The following is a 17,183-nucleotide window of genomic DNA, read 5'->3' as shown; positions in this document are numbered from 1 at the left end:
TACAACTACTTCAATGGTTTATTGAGGTCTTAAAAGTTTACAGTATTTTTACGGTAAAGATCTAACATCTGTTTCTACATCTTTACTCTTTTTATATGATGTTCTAAAAAAGGTGTGTGTGTGTGTTTGCTGGTGTAATAAAGCTGTGCAGTAAAGCAGAGATGATGGTTTCATAAAGGCCAACGTGGCTCCAATTGTTCCCAACTGCTCAGCTTTTATAGGCACAGATGATGCACAGCTGCATTCTGGGTGATGGTGATGCCTCAGGAACAAGGAAGATAAATCAACGCTCCCTCAGCCCGGGCCCCGACTCTGTCGGCTTCATCCGACTCCACGCTGAGAGGCTGAAATGCTAATTGTGCAGAGTGTGGGTGCAGTTGTTGTCACAGTGATGACTGCAGGAGCCGAGAGAATCCTCGCTGGGCGTAACTGAGCGTGTGCGGTAACCTCAATTTAACCACGCACCAGCGCCAGCCTCAGCCCTCTGATCTCATCACCAAGAGAAAACAAAGCAGAGCCGGAGTCGACTGCTTCAGCATTTTCCATTACAGTCAGAAGATCCTGCTGCAGATTAGAAATGGCTTTGATTTAGCTCTTTATTTTCTGGTCCTGCTGATAAACAGGAGCAGGTGCTGAACCATTCAGAAATTAACAAAGGCTCCCGGCCAGAAGCCTAACACAGAAACGGAACCGCCCTCAAGATTAGCCAAGCCTGACCCTGGGTTTTATTTACACAAACGTGTTTGGAGTTTAGCTGTTGGTTGATTAAAATATCCAATGTTGGCCTAGAGGTGGAAGATGTTGGTGTTGTTTTGCATCAGAAACGAGTCTGTGAATGAGCTTTTCTTCAGACTGGGTCAGAAAGCTTGTTGACCTGGTCAACCAGATCTTTAGTTTGGTCCATAAACCCAGCCGGAGTTTTCTGTAGTCTGAGTTTAAGGTCTGATATCAAGGCAGGGTCAGATTGGTTTAGTCTTTGATTGACTTTTAATGATCTAATAAATGATCTGCCCTGGAGACTTTGGTACGTAGTGAAGCAGGACTTCCCAGATGTTGGACGTTAACTTCTTCTTTTTATATTTCAACTTTACTTTGGATTTGTGTCAGGAGTATAAATGTCACGGAATGACCACATGGTTACTCCACTACATCCGGCCGGTTCAGTCTTATGGTGATCCACCTTCTCATCAATATGTGCACTGATACGAGTGAAAGCAGCTCCAGGGTGAGATCTATGGATATTGATTGGCTGATGGATCAAAGGCAGATGATTCAAACAGGAAGAGTAAAAAGTTCAGCCTCTCTGTCAGACACAAGTGGGATTTGGCACAATTCCCGAATCTATTGTGGGAATATAGACCACCAAATAATGACGGTGATACAGCAGTTAAAAATCTGATTAAAAAAAAATAAAGGTCTGAAGTAAAATCATTAGATCACTGATGAGTTTCTTTTTTATACAGAACTGATTCATAGAACTTTCTCTTGATGACGGTAATGACAGTGATGGTGATGTTGTATATTGTGTATATATATTTATATATGTTTATAAACTGAATATGTATGAATGTTTGTATGTATTCATATATACATATTTTTTATATGTGTATATATGTATGTATATGTGTAATTTATTTATATATGTACATATATTTAACATTATATATTGCAGATGTTTTAGGGTTGGGTTTTTTTTGTTCAAATATTTTACTATCAGGTTTTATCTCTCCTTAAATGTTGGCAGTGAGAGTCATTAAGTGAGATGTGGATTCAACGTGCACACTCATCTTACCTGGCTGTGCATGTGGCTGCTCTATTAAGCATTCTATGGACACGATAAAGAACCCAGCAGCCTCCAGGGCTGGAATTGTGTGTGTGTGTGTGTGTTCAGATCAGTATCTGTCCTCTGTCTCCTCCCTTTGACTTTCTCTGACTCAGCAGGATCACTTTGTGGATAAAAGTAAATGGACTGTTTGTCTCCTCTGAGTCACTTCACTGCTCAGACTCATGAACATGGACAGTGGAGCAGAGCAGGGTCGGAAATGTGACTTTAGAATCTCTGAACTAGTCCTTTAAATTCTCCTGACTCCTGCTGCTTTCAGGCCACTTAAGAATTCATTAAGAATTCAGTCAGGCGACAATAGTTGCTTTTGCTTTTCCTTTTCCCTGTAGGACATTTTGTCTCCACATTTGGCATGAAGTGGCATGAAGTACAGCATGTGTACACGTGTGTACTGTATTCATCTCATGTTGATTTGATTATCAGTGGATAATCAAATTTGACACATTAATAATTGTTTGAATTCAAATGAATTTTAATTTAAGCGTTTTCTCCCAACTCTATAAAGCTTGCGCGATACATTTGCATAATCTGTGCTTGGGGTGAGGTTAAACTCAGCTTGTCCAAATGTCAGGCATAAAACCCATTGCTGCTTTATGGTTAGCTCACAGCAGGCTGCTAACGCAGCACAACACTACTCGAAATCGCTCCAGTAATGCTAAGTTTGAAAAAAAAAAACACTCCTGTCCTGGCTAACAACAGGATTTAGTTTGTTGAACGACTTTGTCATCGCTGCCCCTAGTGTACCGCTACATATACCATATCACAATATACAAAAAATGTGTGATTCTCGATTCTTCCTATCCTGGTCTCTGACAACGATTTTACAAAATGATTGGCCCCAAAACTGGAAATATGTTTGTTGACCAGCTAGTCAACCAACGTCCGGTGTATCAGTTTAGCTCTACCTTAAAGGGAAGACTTTCTACGCTTTGTTAAGCTACCTCAACTGACACCAGAAACCTACACGGACCGTGGAAAATATGAGAAGAAAAAAATGAAACTGGTGACCGAAACTGAAATGTGAAGATGTTAACGATGGAGGTCCAGTCATAATGACAACGATCTATTTCTAATCACAGAGTTCAGTCCATTTCTTTTAGACTGTCTCTTGGCCTGAGAGATTAACAATAAACCTGAGTTAATGATTTGGATTATTATTGCAGCTCATTGGAACTGGAGTTTGATCGGTGACAAACTCATAGGTTCCGTCTCTGATATCAGTTGATGATGTTGGAAAGACTTTTCACCTCAGGTCAACGTGTACTGCTTTATTGCAGGCTCTTCAAAGATGATCAGATGAGATGTTCCGGAACATTCTCCATGTGTTCTCTTATCGTAATCTGTTCCCCTCCTAATCCAGCTGCAGCTCCAATCTGCAGGATTATTTTGTGTCTCTCGTCTTTTTTCAATTCTCAGTATAAACCTCCCTCCATGGAGATGCTGACATAACATATCAGGTGTTTGATCAGTCTGGAGAAGGAGCTGCTAGAGATAAAACCCCACAGACTCCTCCTCCTCCTCCTCTTTCCACCCAGAAGAACAATAACCTTTCTGTACACCTGGACCTTTGACCTCATACATGACCCAGACAGGCTCAGGAGATCAGTGCCTACAGGGGGAGCCTGGCAACAACTATGGATCAATAAATGTTAGAGATCAGAAATTCTCCTGAGAATTTTTTTTTCTTTTTCTTTTTTGTTGTTGTATTTAATCAAAGTTGGATTCTCCTCAGAACAGAGGACGGTGAAGTTTAAACATCAGCGCCATGACTGAGTTATTTATGTTTTTAGTTTTTTTTAAGAGGGCAAAACTGAAGTTTTTTTTTTCCTTTTCTGGCAGTTTCTACAGGAAGCTCCTCCCTCTACCACCTCCTCCTCTTTCAGACCACTCTCCTGTTTTCTACCATCTGCTTTGAAATTAATGGTTATGTTGAAAGTAGGCTAAATGCAGAGTGACAGCCTCTTCTCCTCCTGCCTCCTATTTTTAAAGGAGTGCTGGGGGCTCAGTCCAACTGTGTGGGAGGTGGAGAAGAGAGGAGAAGGTTGGAGAAGATGGATGTGATTTGTCAAGCTGATCCGATCTTCCCAGCTCTGACGCCGTCGTTACTTGTTGCGATTGTTTGTTGATGGGTTCTCTGGACGCTCCGTCACATGTTGGGTCTCTGGGTTCTCTCCTGAGAGCCAACCGACATCTTCATCTTGGTTCTGCTGGATGTTGTGTGAATGTTTAAGCTGTGTATGTTCTCACAGTTGACAATGGAACAGAAGAGCTGTGGTAACAGTTCAGTTAACATGAAAGGAGTTCAAAGAAAAACCACATCTGTAATAAAATCACAGTGAGAAGCAACATCAAAAGCTGCAGTTTGGAGAAAAAATCTTAAGTTGAGATTTTTATGTGTATTTTCTGCTCTCTGGTCTAACTTTTTTTTAAATTGTTGAAAACACAATAGTCCAGGTCCTCAGTTTCACTTTGCATGACAGACTTCTGCTGTGGGAACGAACACAGTTTCTAGGACTGATTCTTTATATCAGTGATTCCCAATCTCTGTGCCGTGGCACACTAGTGTGCCGTGAGAGATCATTAGGTGTGTCGTGGAAAATTATCAAATTTCACCTAATTGGTCATAAAACTATTATTTATTTATTGCAAATATTTTTTATCAATGTGTGACAGGCAGAACAATTAAATCACCTTCTGCTAGGTGGCAGCAGATGGTTATTAAAACTAAAAAAAAGGTAATCAGCTGTTGAAGAAGATCTTTGTGAGTGTCTTTCTTCAATTCCTGCCAGTATATCAGAGTTGTCTTCAACTAAACAGGAGGACATTTTTAGTACATTTAAACTAGAAGAGTGTTATATTTCATTAAATTTACTTTTTGTTAGATTTTTGTTTGGTGGTGTGCCTTGGGGTTTTTCCTGACAATATACAGAAACGGTTGGGAAACACTGCTTTAGATGAACTCCCACTCAGTTCTTGGTACTCTTACCTGTTCCTTATGTCAGTTGAGGAGAAGGAGAATCATCAGTGGTGCAGTTTGTAAATGTTTGGTATAACCAACATTTTCTGGTTCTTTGTGTAGGAACACATCAAGGTTCTGAAACCTTCTTGTCAGTACTTATCATTGGAAGTGTTGGTACTGCAGTGGAACGTGAGGAGGCAGGAGTGTGAGTGTTGAGGTTCAAGTGTGAACTCTGCTGTATGTGTGTGTGTGTGTGTGTGTGTATTTATAGAGCTGCTCTTGAATCTTTTATCCTCTCTTCACATGAAACCTCCACGGTGTTGAAGATCTGCTTATGTTCTCATGTTCTCAGCCTCATCTCCGCAGAACGTCCCTGAGCTTCTCTGGGTGTTCCCTCTCAATCTGTTTCCATGTTGTGGTCTTCCTGGGCATTAAAGCTTTACTCACAGAGAGGCTTAAACAGCTGCATATGTCTGTGAAACACACACACACACACACACACACACACAGACAGTGCAGACGTGTGATTCCCTGCTCCAGGCTGTGGCTCTGATCTTCTGACGTCTTCTCTCCTGCTTCATGTTGAAGACGACAACCTTGTGTTTCCGTCTGCACTGCTTCTCAGTATGTGTGTGTTTATTAAAAAAACGCTGCATCGTCATTCATTTCAGCCCCCAGTAACAGTACCAGGAACCAATTTCTGGTCTTTCCTTTTGCTTTTAATGGCTGCATTAAGAGGCAATATCAGGGAGTACTTTCACAGCAGAAACTAGTACCAGAGTTCAGGTATTGTGGAATGTAAACTACTCTATGTGGTTTACTGCAGGATATAGTACCAGTATACTATATAGTTCCACTTTAGGAAATTGATTTTCCTCAATACAAGAAGTGATTTTCACTCTGCGGCACCTGTTTAGGTCTTGTATTATGTTTCCTCCAACTGGGATTTATCAGGGACGATGAGTAGAACTTTGTAGAACCGATGCCCAACATAAATAAATTATCCTAAACTGAAGTGTGTAAATGTCTGGCACCGTGAGCTAAAGCTCAGAAACACACACCATCGTCTCCTCTCTCCCGGCTGACACTCCTCAGCACTGATGAACTGAGGGGAACCGAGCCAACAACCCCTCACTGTCATTGATTCAGGTTTGTTTTTAACAAATTATTGAACAGTGACAGTCACTTTGGCAGAGAACAGTGTCCACTCCACCTGAACTGTCAGCCTTGAGTCCAGAACTGTGTTTTATTCTAGACACAAAGTCTAACACTGACATTGTCCTGTAATCATCGGTTCCAGCTGCTGTGTCACAAACCAATCAAGTGTGTGTAGCTGCCTCAAATTACTGCTGAAGGTCAGTGGTCAGTCTACTGAACAAGGTCTGTCTCTGGTGCCATTGTCCAGACAACTCTGTTATACCAAGTGCCACTGGTCTCTGTGTGTAGGCCTTTGTGGTACCAAACGGTTCCAACGGTACCTGGATTACCTGATTGATCCAACACTCCAAAGTTTCTTGTCCAAGGTTCATGGACAAATGTTTTTAAATGAAATACAGACAACCAATCAGGAAGCTGTGTGCTGTTCTTTCTGTTCCATGGATAGATGGTAGGATGGAGTGATTAGATGGATAGATGAAGGGATGTATGAATGATGAACAGAAAGACAATAGATTGATGGATACATCAATACATCTCCTGAAAATTTTTTTTAAATTTTATTTCCTGCTGCTGTGATGTCATTTCCGCTACGAGTCTGTGGTTGTCAGAGAACCTTCTCTCGTGTCATCAGAGCTGGAGTCCGTGAGGAAACATCTCTGAGACGATCTGCTGCTGTCGCCTGTTGCTTAGAGACCATAGATTCACATCTGTGAGGAGGAGGAACTGAGGAACCGATTTATTCACACCATCACAGCTGTGAGAGGAAAACTGGAGTGGGGAGGAGAAAACATGGAAGATGTTTGTTCTAGATGATATCAGGAATAATTGGTACCATGTGACCATTCTGAGGAACTTCTGGTTTCCTGTGTTGTTATGTGTCCAAAGTTCTGGAAAGATTATCCACATTAACAGTTCTGGTTTCCTGTGTTGTTATGTGGCCAAAGTTCTGGAAAGATTATCCACATTAATCTAAAGTAATGAGTAAAGCATCAACCAGTACTGGGTACTTTTATAGAGTACCTGGTCCCTGTGGTGATAACAAACCCCCACCCTGGCCATCACCCCCCCTTTTCCTCTATCTCCTACCTCTCTCCCTCCTTTACCTCTTCTTTTCCTTCTGTCGTCACCTCTCCCTCCATCACTCCCTCTTTCCCCTCTCTTTCTCCTTCATCCCCCCCTCTTCCCCACACTCACACCTTCTCTCTCCCCCCGGCCCCCTCTCTCCTTCCACTCCTCCCTGTGTGCTGTTGTTGAGGAAGCTCTCATTTGTCTGAGCTCAGACCTGAGCCACGGGGAGTGGGAGCAGATAAAGATCACACACACACACACACACACACAGAGAGAGGGGTGATGCATCACTCCTCTCTGTTGGAGAGGTGGAGCAGCCTGTCAGGGAAAGTGACGGCTCTTTGTTTCCTCACTCTCATCCTCTTTGCTGCTCCTCCTCCCTCCTCGTCCCCCCTCTTCTCTCCTCCCTCACGCCTCCTCTGCCCTGTCTCCTGACTCCTTTAAGTCTTGTTTGCTCTGGTCTCAGGAGTCAGAGTCACTGGAGCGGGAACAGTCAGTGGAAGGTGTGAGTGGACCCTCAGCAGGCCTGGACCAGGTTCTTTTATTTCCACCCCTCTGTTACTGCCCCTGGGGGTAATTACTCTCTGCATTTAACCCATCCCTGAAACACCCCAGTGATTAACAGCACACACACACACACACATGCGCACACACAGGAGCAATGGGCTGCTCTTTTAGGTGAACCAAAGGAGGGGGGAGAGGGTTATGAGCACTGGCTCAGCCCCCCTCCCCTTCCTGAACAAATCCTAACAAAGGAAGGTGTCTCAACCTATGGTTTTTATTGGGCCCAGGACAAAGTCGGAATGGACTGGACATGTTAATGACAACGAATGTGTCACACAGTGGAATGGCGGTTCATGCCTTTGCCTTATAGTAGGTTGTCCATTAGGTCAGTTGTTTACTCTAAACTGATCATAGGTGTGAATGTGAGTGTGGATGGTTGTGACCCTGTGTGAGCAGGGTGTAACCCCACCCTCACCTGATGACTGCTGGGATTGGCTCTGTTTCCTACCACCACCATGAGAAGGATGGATGGATGGAAGGATGGCTGGATGGATGGATGGATGGATGGATGGAAGGATGGATGGAAGGACGGCTACATTTGTAGCAGTAGTAATTCTTGGTGTGTGGACTTGTCTGCAGTCACTCTTTTCTGTTCATTTCCTCTCCAACCAACATTAATGTGAGAGCAGTTCCATGTTGACACTCAGGGTCAGGAAGGAGAACAAAGGTCAGGGTAATGGTCACAGACTAGTGGAGGTGAATCCAGACGCATTCAAAATTTTACATGGTCAGTACTGTGGTAGGAGTTGGATTTATTGTATGGCCCCAGTTGTGGTACAGTGGAGGAGGTTGTCGCTTTCTGTCCTGAGAGTCAGTGGTTTGATGGCACTTGATGAATTCAAGCTACAACTGAACAAAACATGTCAGGTTATGAAACATTCTGTTAGCATGCAAAATAGCAATAGCAAATGTTTACCTAAACTGATTATCCAAAAGATGATCAGAGGATTGGTGCTGACAAAGCTGAGTGTCAACTAAAACGCTGTAGAAATAAAGCAGCTGTTAATCATGAGTGTTGTTTCTGTCCACACTGTGGAAAAACCTAAACATAAATCAATTATAGTTTCACAATCGAACATAAACTTTCTCAACAAACTGATGAGTTAAAGTGAACAAAGATCCACTCTGTGTTCAGGATGTTGTGATTGGGCTGTTCTTCTTCTTCACTTCCTGTGTCCTGTGCTGATGTCAGAGGTCAGCTGATCAACACGGTTCATTTCTTCCCTCACTCCTTCATCCTGTAGACCGTTGTGTGTTCCTCTGTTCCTCTGATGTTTGGTTCTGTCCTGCAGCAGCCACACCTGTGAGTCAGTCACCTGACTCATTCTCATTCATGCCTACTCGCAGGGTGAGTGTGTGTCTCCTCACACAGACTCACACACACACACACAGTGACAATGCAGACTGACAAAGACACACACACACACTCAGTTTTACACAGACCTACACACACACGTTGACATTTACAGTGGGTGTGTGAAGGTTGTGGTGTGTGCAGCAGCAGCGGGATGGTCACCTGATGATGATCTCAGCTCTGCTCTGAAGAACGTCCTCATTTAAGCAGCGCAGATGTGAAAAGGTAACATTCACAGAAGAGATAGGAGGAGCAGAGAGAAGGTGACGTGTCTGACATCCTAATGTATGTGTTAGTGATAAGAGTCAGAGCAGTGGACAAAATGTATGGTTGGAGAGAGGTAGACAGATTAGTGGAGGACAGGAGTGCAGGCACAGAGGCATTAAAAGTCTAAAGGTTTATCCTCCACTGTTAGCCTTTACCATCCGGCTAACTCTTTGGCTAACCTTTAGTTACTTTTACATAAATGTCTGTTTAATTCTTCCATTGTTGTTGCCGATTGATGGACAGCTATGAGACTCCTCAGTCTGTCCTACATCTGACTTCCTGTCCAACAGTTTCAGTGCATGCTCCATGAGTCTGACAGATGATGGGTTCAGCTGTGGGTTTGAATCCCTCATCACAGCAGTCGTTGTTTCAGCCTGTTAGTGTGGCTGCGTTCATGTTAATAATCCACTGATGTCTCTTTCTCCACCACACCATGTACTAAAGGTTTGTTTTTGTATATGCTTTGTTTTCCAGTTCCTGTGTCTGAAGAACATCAGGACGTTCCTCAAAGTCTGTCACGACAAGTTTGGCCTGAGGAACAGCGAACTGTTCGACCCCTTTGACCTGTTTGACGTCAGAGACTTTGGAAAGGTGAGTCTGAGGGTGCGATGGTTTGGGGGGGTTCTGTTTTTAGACACTCCACACTGCTGTGTGTGTGTGTGTGTGTCTGTGTGTGTGTGTGTTAAGGCCAGTCAGTGTTATTCATTTGTCAGGAGAAAATCTGACAAGAATTTTGTGCCAGGTTCCTGCAGGTGATGGAATTCTTTGGCTTTCCTTGAGTAAACACTGAGATTTCAAGACCCGGTTCAAGGTCAAGTCTTCACACAGACAGATGTAGAAGCATAAAAACGTGTCTATTTCCTGTGTGTGTTCATCGCTCTGCTGTTGTTATGTGTGAAGATGCTGACAGAGCAGAAAGCTCACTTGGAATGTTCTCAAAAGGTGCTTCATTTTTGGTCTTTGTGGTGAGCCGTTGAGTGGGTGCCTCGGTCTGTGCGTTGCTCTGACTGTAGTGAAGGGAGTTGCTTCAGTTAGTTGATGTTCTTACATCAGAGCATCAAAGGCACTGTGAGCTGCTGCAGTTTGAAGTTCCTCCAGAAGTCGAACATGTCACTTTTTCCAAGATGAGTGAATTAGTTTTACACGTTAACAATGAGAGAGCAGGCATGAACTCTGCCCTGATTTTAACACTCTGAAGAGATGAGTGTGTGCCTGTGTGTGTGATGCAACGCTTGACTGACTCTCTCATCATTTGATCTCCAGTATTCAGTTTATAGTCCACAGTTTTTGTGAGTATTTCATGAGTAATTTTTAGGCACTATTGACTGGAGAGACTGTCTTTAATATATATATATATATATACATATATATATATATATATAGGTCTGCAGATATTTGTAGTATAGACTGTAGTATAGATAGTCTGATTTCAGCTCTACTGTTCAAGATCATCTATACAAATGTTGGGGTGCAGCCCATGAATTGGGACATAGTCTGTGTTTTGTCATGCTGTGATGAAGTACTTCTGCTGCTGGAATGTCCTACAGAATTAGCTGCATGTTAGAGGAGGAGGGAAGGAGCCTAATCCATAGTCACATGATGACTCTGTTAACCTCAGCCGCTAAATGTCAATGGTTTGAACCACTTCACATCCAGCACCTTTATTAATATGGGTGTGCTCGTGTGTGTGTGTGTGTGTGTGTGTAAATGTGTGTCTGGTTGTGTTCCCCTCTGGTATTTATCAAAACCCGGCAGCTGAATAAAAACAATGTCATTAAATGAATGGTGACAGCTTATTACAGCGTAAATGTTTCAGTGAATTTTAACGATTCATGAGAACTTCCAATTTGTTGTGAATTATAATATTTAATCAGAACTTCCTGTTTGTTTTGAATGCTAATACTTCATCAGAACTTCCTGTCCGTTGTGAATGCTAATCCTGCGTCCTCTCAGACAGATGGGATAATTTATTCTGTGTTTAAAAAGAGGATAAAAAAGATAAAATGAAAGTCATGCCTCTCTCTGTGATCGATCACAGGGAGGAAACATTTTGCTAAAAGCTCCTCATTTATCTCCTTGTTCCAATCTGGCTCAGCATCTCTACTCCTTCTCCACACTGAGGAGCAGAACACGGGGAGAGAGTTTGGTTTGTGGGTGTGTGGATGAAGCGCAGCAGCGTCCCTGAGAGTCAATGAGCTCTGGGTGAACGTCATTAAAATCCAGCAGCAGTCAGAATCAATCACCTCCAGCCTCCCTGTGTCAATTTGGAAATTGCTTTTGCATGGTGTCGGCGGTGGCCGGCTTGTCTTTGCATCGATTTTCCATTAGGAGCAAACATCACATTATAATATATTGAACTGTGTAGATCCCTATTAATGTGACATACATTTAAAGGAGTGCGACAGACTGGAGGAGGAAACAGAAACACTTTTATTTCTCCTCTCTCTCTCTCTGCAGATTTGTCTGTACAGCTGCAGATCATTGACCTCCTTCTCTCCCTGCTCCTCTTTGTTACCTCCGTACAAGAGTTTCTTTGTTTTCACTGTCTGCTGGTGAACAATGACAACTTTAACCTCACACACACTCGGAGTTCATTGCTCCACAGAACGGGTCATCGTTCGACTGTTGTCTCTTATTTTAGACTCCACAGAAGAACTGAAAAAAAAAAATACAGAGATTTTCACAGTTACACCACACTGTACCAGGAACCATTCACAGACAACAAACCAAAAGTTCTTGGGTTGGCCTCTATGGCAAAAGACCAATGAAGATCAGGCTAATCAGTTCCTCAGCTGCGTGAAAACAGTTCCAGAAGGTTCCCTCTGTCTTGGTTCCGTGTCCATCGCAGAACAAAACAGTCAAACAGTACCAGGACACTCTAGTACAGTTCTGTTATAGATCAAGATTTTGAGGGGAATAAAACACTGACAGTTCCGCGCTCCCTTCTGTGCTCCTCCAGTTGTAGTGTTGATTATTCCCAGTACTGTCTGTGGTTTCTGAATCATGCTTAAAGGAAATGATTCTTCAGTGTTTACAGTGTTAACAGGTCGCAGTTCCTTCCATTCTCAGTCCGTTTAGTCATTAGTCATTCTGCTGTCCTGTAAGGAAGCTTCCGGAGCAGAAGTCGCAGGACACGCCATTTATTTCACAAGAATTCAAGAACAAACATTTATTCTGGACCATGCATTTACACAATAGCCTACACAATATAGGTGAAATATATATTTCAATAGAACTGGCTAACAAGTCCAACAGGATCCTGATCTTATTCCCATCACCGTCAGTTCCAGTTCGTCCTTCAGGCTGGCTGTGGCTGAATACATTGTAGTTGTTGAGCAAGGCTTTTTAGTTTAGTAGTGTCGGGGTAGAACCCACAGTTGTCATGAGCGTAGACAATGCCATCTTGTGGCTCTGGATGATATGGTGTATATTTTGAGATATAAGTTGTCTCAGTATATAGATTGCAGTCGAAGCAGTAGTCAAATATCTGGATCTACTGACCTTACAGTACATACTGTATACTGTAAACTAGTTCTTTCAGAATCATCTGTTTATCACAGACTTTCTTCTCATCCTTTTCCCTGTAGCAGTATTCAGTGGGTATTAATCCCTGTTGAAGCTCAGCCGTTGTTCACCCTGAAACGTTACGTGTGTTGTCTCTACTCTCTTCTACAGATCAGATCAAAACTTTGGCTCCACCTCTCTATATAGCCCCGCCCTATTATGCAGTTCTCCCTGTGTCTCCCTCCCCTCCCTCCGCTTGTGCTTCAACTTTGAAGTAACTGAAGTCAAGTCTGAAAAAGGCAGACACTGACTTCCTCTCTTCCGCAGGGATTTCAACTAACAACCCCACCAGGGACTGTTGCTTTTATTTGATCCGAGTTCTGGAGTTCATTTTTAGTCTTGCTTTAGATTTCATATATTTTAAATAGAAGACAAGAAGGTTCATGAGGTGGAGAACAAAAGGAGTAGATGAGAAGGTTTCAGTCTGGTAAGAGAGGACTAAAGTTTTAGTCTGAGAGATGTTAGCACGAACTCGAACCTCGGTCGGCGTGGACAAACTGGCTGCAGGGCTCACTTCTGATGGTTTAAAAAAAAGGAAATAGAACCAGGCCTGTGGCCCTGAGGCTGCAGAGGAGGATGAGGAGCAGGACAAAGAGGAGCTCAGCTGCTCCTATACACTTTCATCAGCTCCTCTCTTCTCCTCTGATTGTTCCACATTAGCTCCCCCTGGCCTCAGAGTTGATCTTCATCTCTGCTCTGATTATTGTGTTTCCTGTGTCAGGCAAACACAGACGGGAGCAAGGGTCGGTGGAGGGAGGCGGGGGGGTAGAGAGAGGGGAGGCAAGGAGCGGCGGTTGCAGAGGAATCTGAGTTTCCAGTGGGATTAGGATTAAAAACATCTCCTGCTGACTTTTATTTTCGAACTCTAAACTCTGACTTGAGCCCCTCCCCCTCATTACACATTCATCATGACATCATTAAAGCAGTGGAAAGGCCTTGTTACAGGAAAGCCTCAGAGGCGGCTTTGGTTTTAAACACCTCCTTCATTCCCAACCTCCTCACCTCCTCCTCTTCTTATCCTCACCCCAGCTTTAATTATCCACAGAAGGAACATCGCTGTCACTGAAATGAACACGGCAATCAGTTTATTTGCCTGTTGCCGGCATTTGCATAATTAGCTCGCACCTGTTAGCCATCGATCAACAGTTTGGTGATTTCGTGAGGAGGAGGTTGAGGAGCAGGAGGAGCAGGAAAACGCGAGATAAGAGTCAGGAAGTTGCTTTTTTAAGGCTGGCTGAAACACTGATTGACTATCTTGCAAACATGGATGAATGTGGGCGTGGCCAGCAGGATTGGCTCACTTGGTGCCTACGATGAATGTCTCCTGCCCTGTTTTTCTATCTCATCTCAGTCACTGTGCTGTGTCTGAGAGCCTGGGGAGGAACCGTCACCACAAACACAAACAGGAAATGGATGGACGTCAACCATGAGACGGAACATCAGCACAAACACAACGTTTCACTTGACCTTTGACCTTTTTCTTCACGACCATCCCTCCTTCTCCTCCTCCTCCACATCCCTGTACACTCCTGCCTCCTCCATCTATTGTGTCCTCACAGAGGAGCCCCACTTGTTATCACTGATGTTTGTCCTCTGAAAAAACTTCTGATGCTAAGTTCCAGTTCCCCCTCCTTAAAGCCCTCCGAGAGAACCAAGCATGTTGTTGCATCAGGTTCACGCCCTGTTCAGGGAACATCTGGAACCCTCCACAGCCATACCGACTCTCCTGCCTCTGTCATGTTCACTGAGGTCATCTTTAGCTCCAGGCTCCAGACCTTAGTCTCTTTAGTCCAGGTCTACGTCCCACCACAGGAACCTTCTACAGGTCCTGATATGAATTCTTGTGCAGATGCACATCTTCCTGTTCCCACTTCCTGTAACTAATTCCTGTCCGTGAATACATACTGTACAATTTGTGGTACTTATCCTCCGTGCTCGGTACCAGTGTCTTTCTTTTTTAAAGGTAAGCTCTTTACTTTCAAACATGCGCTCTTCCTTCATGTTCACTCCATCAGTACACCTGCGCCCTTCGCTCCTCCGCCCCCTCACTCTCCCTCCTCTCACTGCAGGTTTTTCCGTGAAGCTCTTCTCAGAGCCGATCAATAATTCATCCCAAATGCCAGAGCGCTGATGATAATTCTCCCCACATGAATTATTAAAAGAGAACTTCCTGTGTTTAGACCCCCTCCCTCTGTTCACCCTCCGTGCCCTTATTCCCCCGGCTCGTTACGGTGACACCAGCACTAACAGGTGGTTTGTCGGCTTCTCCTTCTACTGCCGCCGCCGTTAATGATGATGAGGTCTGATGGTGTGGGTCAACTGAAATCTGACCATTGGTGTGAATATAAGAGCCAACGTGAATGTCCAAAATATACTGTATAACAAAAAAATGTAAAATTCATAAAATAATAATTTTAAATAAATGAGATAAATAGTTTTGATTTTTTTTAATTCAGTAATTTCACAAACTGATGCTGGAAATGGACTCAGTCAGTTGTCATTTGGGGCGTGGCCTGAGATCTAAGGGCGGGTTCTGTACTGTGAGGCGGTGGTCTACTACCTACTCCCTATATAGAGAATTAGATACTGTAGCATACGAGTGGACTTACCAGTTAAATTTGATCATTACTCAGTTAATGACATCATTACTGTCACATGATTAAAACAGACACTGACGCCGCTGCTCTTCATCATATGATCACGACAGCAATACATGATGGGATATATCGGTTGGATGGTGTACTTTGGATGCACACTAGATTTTGCGTTGCATTGTGGGATACATTGAGTGTCCTTTATAGTGGACTACATCTACTCACTAATCATTCAGACACCACTACATAGTGGTGTAGTTCACTATGGAGGGTCAAGAGGGTGGGTTCAGACACAGTGGCCCTTTGTGCCCAGGTCTGGTCTAGGGGGTAGTTTCAGACACAGCCCTGGTCTATGGTTTTGGGGGCGTGGTCTCTTGTGTTAGGGCGTGGTCATTGGTGTCGGACTGGAGAGGTTGATAAGGAGACCTGTTCCCTCAGGGGCTGAATCTCAGGCAAACCTCATTATTCCCTCACTCTGAGCCTGAGCATCTGTGATTGACAGACCATCTCCCTGGAACCACTGCCTGGAATAACAGGGAAGAAGGGATTCGATTAGATTTGTTTATTATTAAGATTTCTCTTGTTGTAAACTCCATAATGCAACAGAAGAACTAAAACTCTACTAATGTAGTAGCTAATTTTTCGTGTTGCTTATTTTGGTTTTGTTTTTTTGTTTGTTTTGTGTGTGTGTGATTTTGTAAAAAAGAAAAACAAGATAGAAATTAAAAAATGTTTTATTGCTAACCTTTAGCCATCCTCTGAGTGAACTGTTATATTTGCAGTATTTTTTATGTATTCTTCTGTATTTTAAGCATTTTTGTCAACGTTTTTTCTTGACATATTTACTGTTATTTGACCAACTGTTAGCCTGTTAGCTATATTTTGCTGAATGTTTTTTATTGGTCTCACTGCTAGTTATCTTTGACCAGTTCATGTCGCCTTTCTCTTCCTCCCTTACACATGTACATACACACACACACACACACCCACAGATGTCATTCTGAGAAATGTAAATGAGACTAAATGTTTTCTGACACACGCTCTCATTCTTCATGGCAGTGAAAATCAGAAAGATCTGCAGAAACATATTTGAGGCTGATGGAGACAGATGGAGATTTTAGAAACATTCTCACTCTCCGCCCACTTTCCTCTTCACAGCTTGTTAATCCTGCGCCTCCTCCGCTTCACTTCACCCCTCACTCGTTTCTTGTCTTTTCCTCCCACCTGACGTTCTACATGTTCTCACCCCTAATCCTGTCTGTTTTTGACCTGCAAATTATTCCTTCTCTGCCCTCAGATTATCACTGGGATTCACCCAGTGTGTGTTTTCCAAACAGTTCTCTGACCATTTTTAACACATTGATGATTTTAAGGCCCAGTTCTACCTGCTGTGGTTCTACTTCTGTGGTTCTACCTACTGTGGTTCTACCAGCTGCTAATATTTGTTAGTTTTCACTTCTTCTTCCGTTTCTATTTCTGCTGCTTCCAAAAGCTCTCATACTAACCAGGGTCAGAATAAAGAGATTTCTGAGCGTGTGTATGTGCACGTGCACGTCTCACCACCTCATGCTGTGCTTCTTGTCTGTCTGGGCTGCTGCTACACACACACAGACACACACACACACACAGACAGACAGAACAGCTCCTCCTGCCAGAGACCGCATTATGGAGATGAGGCGGAAAGATTGACACTAAGGTGGATGCAGGTGGAGGGAAGACATGCTGGAGGATGGCAGTCAGAGGAGGAGCTCCAGGGGAGAAGAAATTAGTTTACTCCTGGTGTTCTCCTGGATGCTCTACTGAAGCTTCAGG

The 17,183-nt window shown here is 43.4% G+C and overlaps 1 protein-coding gene across 15 annotated transcripts in view; it reads left to right on the top strand.

The window, feature by feature from the left end:
* The window catches only part of vav2 (vav 2 guanine nucleotide exchange factor), a 97,897-nt gene that overhangs the window by 18,105 nt on the left and 62,609 nt on the right, over nt 1–17,183 (top strand). For all 15 annotated transcript variants that reach the window (XM_025062803.1, XM_025062806.1, XM_025062804.1 and 12 more), the window contains exon 2: nt 9,688–9,804. In XM_025062803.1, coding sequence (XP_024918571.1) covers nt 9,688–9,804 — 117 coding nt within the window. The remainder of the gene's footprint in view (nt 1–9,687; nt 9,805–17,183) is intronic.

The sequence above is a fragment of the Cynoglossus semilaevis genome, chromosome 14 (assembly GCF_000523025.1).
Source record: "Cynoglossus semilaevis isolate Cse_v1.0 chromosome 14, Cse_v1.0, whole genome shotgun sequence".
Classification (NCBI taxonomy): Eukaryota; Metazoa; Chordata; class Actinopteri; order Pleuronectiformes; family Cynoglossidae; genus Cynoglossus; species Cynoglossus semilaevis.
This window is presented reverse-complemented; position numbering and strand designations above follow the sequence as displayed.